The sequence below is a fragment of the Trachurus trachurus genome (assembly GCF_905171665.1).
Source record: "Trachurus trachurus genome assembly, chromosome: 5".
Lineage (NCBI taxonomy): Eukaryota > Metazoa > Chordata > Actinopteri > Carangiformes > Carangidae > Trachurus > Trachurus trachurus.
The window spans coordinates 20,074,272-20,080,271 of NC_139896.1; the positions used below are offsets into that span (position 1 = coordinate 20,074,272).

The 6,000-nt window shown below is 41.5% G+C and overlaps 1 protein-coding gene across 1 annotated transcript in view; it reads right to left on the bottom strand.

Moving 5' to 3' along the window:
• ptprt (protein tyrosine phosphatase receptor type T) overlaps positions 1 to 5,152 on the bottom strand; it is a gene marked incomplete at its 3' end in the record, with an annotated part of 280,480 nt that extends 275,328 nt beyond the window's left edge. The window contains exon 1 of the mRNA XM_083971093.1: positions 5,032 to 5,152. Within this exon, the coding sequence (XP_083827219.1) occupies positions 5,032 to 5,053 (22 nt within the window). The 5' untranslated portion in view covers positions 5,054 to 5,152. The remainder of the gene's footprint in view (positions 1 to 5,031) is intronic.
• Between the last annotated feature and the right edge of the window lie 848 nt (positions 5,153 to 6,000).

A 6,000-nucleotide genomic window follows, 5' to 3' on the forward strand; every position in this document is an offset into this window, starting at 1 on the left:
TTGATTTCACATGATGTTGTCTTTTTATCTGCTAGCTAACCGTCTACATTTGTCCTTGTTTCTACTGAATTATATTGTTTGTCCTTCCTTTGTAACTTCGCCTCATTTCTGTCACTGATATTGATTCATACTTTGTAAACAACACGGTTCTTAAAAGTGCTTTTTAAATAAAGTTTTTATTGTAACATTTAGCCATACAATTGATGAATGCCCAAAGATAAAGATTGTAAGATTATTATTTCTAAATGGGAAAAATACTCACGCTCATCAAGGCGCATCTATGAGACAGGAGGGGAGGAGGGGGTTTGTCATTCATTGCCGATACAGTCAATACTGAGATGATGAGGAGAACTTAACAAACCGTCCACTCCAATCCCATCATGCCTAAAGCCTGAGATCTATGAGCTGCCAGGACTATGGACTATATGACAACCATGTCTAAGTGGAGGTGGAGAGAGAGTGAGAGAGCAGGAGAGAGAGAGAGAGATGGTGCCAATCCTATCTTGTCAGATCTACACACTGTGGAGAGTGTGGGTTACGCTCCGTGACAACTGTATCAGCCACATCAATATTACGGAGGTGAGGCGGGGAAGAGGATTATGTGATGACTGTGTCGATAATGGAAGCGTGGAGACAAAAGCAGCAGGATCGGTTTCACTGCATACGTGAGCGTGCTGGACTCAAACCTGTGGCGCTGACACCACAAGGGAACCTCACTGATCTGAATATTGAGCCCTAGAGCTTGTTGTCCACTGATCACATCTGGTCAAATTTGAGACTTTTTTTTATATCAGTTTCAGTGAGACTGTTGGATGTTGCTAACTGTTTGTATCAATACACATCCAAATGTTTCTTAGTCAATACTAACATTTTGTATTTCTGCTAATGTTTTACTTTTAGTTCTTTAGTTTATTTTTCCCAGGTTTCACTCGTATTGAGATATTGACCCTGATGTTTAAAAGAAACTCCAACATTATTTGAAAACAGGTGATCTACTAAGAGTAACCCGCTAAATGAAAACACGTGCAAACCACAATATGTAAATGAGGGTTTTGCGCGTGGTAATCGTTTCCGCCATGGAGAGAGTGGACAGAGAGCTGGACGGACGAAGGGACAGAATGACATTTGATCCGATGCATACAATGACAGCATGTGTGTTCATCTCTCTCGCGCTCTGTTTAGATAAATAAACACAAATCGCTACAGGGCCCAACTCGTCATATAGTGACGAACAGGCAGCAGCTGCAGCGACAATCACACACCTATAATATGTGTGTGTGTGTGTGTGCCGCCCATGATCCAGTGGATTAATAGAGAGCTCAGGTGGGACACACGGATCTAAACGCTCTGACCACTGACCAGAGGGATCAAAGACGGGTGAAGGCAGCGGTGACGTCTCTCAATCCGGGACCAGGACTGAGAGACGGAGCTGAGCAGCCAGGTGAGAGGAGAGGAGAGGAGAGGAGAGGAGCCAATGGAGCGCACTGCAGGACAGACGTGCCCCGTGCGTAACGGCGCAAAAAAGACTTTTAACACGGCTGAAAAACTGTTACAGAGTTACCCAGACGTGAGGAAATGCAGAGGTGTAAGATCACGGGGCTCTGACAGGTATCAAACCAATAAACGCATACGTTTTGGCAAAGTTGTATCAGTTAGTACATGGTTTTCAGAAGTGGTAAATAAAGACGCAAAAACAGCCACCGCAATCTCTTCCTGGTTTGGTAAATCACATTGCGTGCGCTAAATAAATCGATTTGCATCTACTCCTCCCAAACATGCTAAATGGATTGCACGTGCTATTTTGCCCATTTGAGAGACGCAATCCTTGGTGCGTCCGGTTAGTAGATCAGGTTCCACGTGTGTTTGCACACGTTTTAATACACGCAAACCTTTAGTAAATCCGGCCCATAGCCCTTTGTTTCGGACCAAACACTATGTAAGTGATTGCCGTCGGAAGATATAACTATTTAAGACTCATATTAACACAAATATTCCGCTTACTTCTGCTTTAATTATAACTTGTTTTTGTTTTGTCTGTTTGCTTTTGTTATGGCTGTTAGATTTGATATCTCTACTTGAATGGTAATATGTATGTGTGATTTTTTATAATACTGTATCTGTGTGTACTGTGGACCCAAGAAGACTAGCTGATTGCTACGGCTTCAGCTAATGGGGATCCTTAATAAAATAGGAAAATAACTTTCTTGATGAAAGTGTACAGTGTTTGCTCTCCATACCTTCATGATATCAACACCTGAAAACACCTTTGCTAAACCAGTTTTAAATATGCTGCCAGTCATGTGAGACCTGTTCAAAGCCTGTAGGACAAAAAGTTACTTATTGTACAAGCTCCAATTTTTATATTAAAGATACGGTATAAAGGTACATGTTTGTATCAAAGCTCCATAAAGCTAGACTTCTGCAACTTTATGATGTCACAGAAAAGCAGGCACCAGGTCCCATTCCCACCCACCTGGACCCACAATGCAACACTTCCAAGAACTCTAATTACGTGTGGGTTGTTCAGATTTTGTAGTGTCATTATTTTTCAAGGGACGATCATTTACTTTTATGTCTGTTCCCTAATTCTCTCTCCCCCGTTTCCTGTTATATCTCCTCTGTACTATCTAACAAAGACTAAAATGCTCTTAAAAACAACTAAAATAAAAGGTTTCATCAGTGGAGCCACAAAATCCTCATTCAGGCTTTCAAACTGTAAATTGGCATAAATCAGATGAAACATCTTACACATGAATTCATGAGTATAGCCCTCTCTCTCCCTCTCTCTGCTTTAGGAGGAAAGGTTAAGTTGTTAAACTTCTCTGTCTCTGTCTTTACATCTCCATCTCTGCCTCCGTTGGCAGACTGATATAACTCTGTAGACAGATCCTGACATGAACCCAGCTGGGTCTCTCTCTCTCTCTCTCTCTCTCTCTCTCTCTGACAAACGCCAAATGGCAATCAGATGGCCCGTCTATCCGTCTCATTCTCTCACACATTTGTGCCCTTTCTGGCTCTCTATCTCTCCCACTCACAGCACACACACGTCTCCTATTTCACACCTCCAGCCTCGTCTCTCTCTTTTTCTTTACGTCCGTTTTGATTCACCTTTTCGATCCTCCTCTTTGACTGACAGGACGTGTTTATCAGCGAAGCAGTATTAAAATTTAAATCTATGCTAATGTGTAAAAAGCCGGCGAGGTCGTTGGCTCCTGTTCCGTCTCCGTGGAACTGGAGGGTTGGAAACATTGTTGATATCTAACGCAGCCTGGTGATTGGTCTATACAATGGTGTCACGGTGATAATGTGTCAATAAACTCAATAGGTCTGTGATGTCATCTGATATATGTATTATTAAAACAACCTGCTGTGATCTTTATTCCTCAGTTTATGCATGAATCCTTCCCTTGTCCAGGCCGTGAGGTCACCATCGAGGAAGTTACTTAACACACTCGCCATCCCCTCATTCTCATATTACACCCAACAATCCTCCCTCTCTCCCTCCCTCCCTCTCTCTCTCTCATATTAACTCTCAGTCGTGTCCATTATCGCCCTCATGCATCATCATCATCTCCCCCTGTCTCATCTCGTCCCATCATTGTCTCTGACACGTCAGCGGTGGTGGAGAGAGAGATCTGTCAGATCAGAGCTGAGGATCTGATACGAATGAACGGACACGAGCAATGTGCCAGTCTCCCTCTCTCTTTCTCTCCCTCTCTCTGTTTATATGTCTCATGTCAGTCATCCGTCTCATCTATCGTTGCGGGCGGTGGTTGTCAGGGGCGATAGCCATCACAGCCTATAAGTCCTTCTCATCATAGGTGACTTATCGAGCGCTTGCTGCCCTGACAGCCTCAGATCTGATCAGGCAGGACAAGAACAAATTGTCTGTCAGTCTCTTTGTCTTCGTCCTTTTATTTCATGATGTTACATCTGCAGCTGTGTATGGACGAGGTATAGGCACCATATTCTATCAATAGACCTGTAAACGGCATAAGGCTTTAACACTGACCAGCAGTTGGCTCAGTAGACATCCAAGATATACTATATTGTGATATAATGGCGCACAAATAACATAAAATTGAATACTATCATTCATTCTTCCACTGGCACTGGATGCAAAATGACTAGATTAGGAAAGACCTCATATTTTAAAATCTGTTGTCTTGTAACCTGTTCTCACAACCTGTTACATGACAATGCTGGTTCCTGCCCAGCTACACTACTGTGTGTTCTTGTATGTTTCAATTTTCACAAGGTGGAAAATACAGCTAATTAGGGATGCACGATAACTTTTTTTTAAAACCGATACCAATAACTTTCTGCTTCCAAAGGCCGATACCGATAACCGATAACATACCTGGAGATAAGATGACCTAACATATAAATATGAGATCAATACTAAACAAAACCAAAAACAGTTTTGACTAAGTAAAGATATTCTGTAAGCAACATTTGCTAAAAGACATCAAACAAAACTTTTCCGACATGAGGGAGTATTCTGATGAATTTTTTCAGCCAGAAATTGTTTTTCCGATTGTAATGACACTTGAACGCAGCATTCACTGCATGCCATTCAGGTCTCATGTAGGAGTGAGAGCGCTTGATTAAAATAACGACCCACACTGCAGTGCTGACAAAAAATATATACTATACCTTATCGGGGCTATTTGTTATGATATCAGACTTATCGGAATAACATCATAATCTCGGTTCAATAATTATCGGCCAGATATCAGGAAATTAAGACCCCTACAGTCAATTAATCCATCAATCATGTGGCAGTTTCTACAGCAGTGTACAGTAAGACATATAAAACCTGACCTGCTTTGTAACCAAACAACACACGGGCATCTATCTATATACTGTATGGAGCTCTAATATAAACATATCTTCAACTATATCCACCAACAGACTCTGATGTTTGTTTCTCCGCAGTTTGACAGTGTGTGATCTGACCACCGTCCTCTGTGTCCCTGCCTTACCCATGCGGACAATATACGCTACGTAAAGGAAAACTAAGAGTCCTACCTGAGGGCAGGGCAGGATCCATGGTTGTCTTTTCCCAGGAGTTAACCTGTTCCCAGGTAAATCCATTGGTTCCCAGGGAAACGCTGTATCCACAGCTGCTGTATGATTCTTCAAATGTACAACCACCTAAACAGAGAAGAAAAGAGACGCAGAAATTACAACATGAGACACCTACAGTGTACACTCAGACGAGATTCTGATAGTTAGAAGGTCTGGGTCATGTGATGTAAGAAAATCTGTTTGTTTTTTTTTGTCCAGAGAGTAAAAGAAAACATAAAATATAGAAAATAAAAATTAGAGGAGAAAAAGAAAGACAACATCTCCCACATTCTCCTGTGTGTGATCACAAACTGTTATCACCAGGCACATAAAACAACATGCAGCTGTTCAGGTTATGATCCATTATCAACTCTCATATGTTGCAGTTTTAACAAGGTCAGTCTTCTTTAATGTGTGTAATGACACTTCCTGCTTAATAACAGTTTAACAAATAACTTGTTTACAGTGCAGCCAAACAAACAGAGAGGATTATTTGTGTCTCAGATATTAAACAGACAGTTGAATGGATAACAAGGATTAAAACTGGATTTAATTAATAATAATGAGTGAAAATCTTTAAAAGCTCTGTTCCTCATCATATGCGATTAGACTTTCAATCTTAAAGGCTTTAATCACTTCAATAACTTTCTTTTATTGTGAAAACAGAGCTTTCAGAAGCTGCTGTGGTGTCGTTAACGATATTATACTAATTAAGTTATCAGTGTGAATTGAAAGAGCCAGTGCAAGACAGACACTGTCACAGTCTATCAGAGGAGGGTGCACGAGTAGGGAGGGGAGAGAGAGAGCGAGCGTGCGTGCCTTTACATCAGAGAGCGAAGGAGTGCGAGCTCGACATGTCAACATGATTAAGTCACAGTCTCATCGTTATTTCATGGCCCAGCTAAGGCGCATTTTCCACTGCATTAGCCT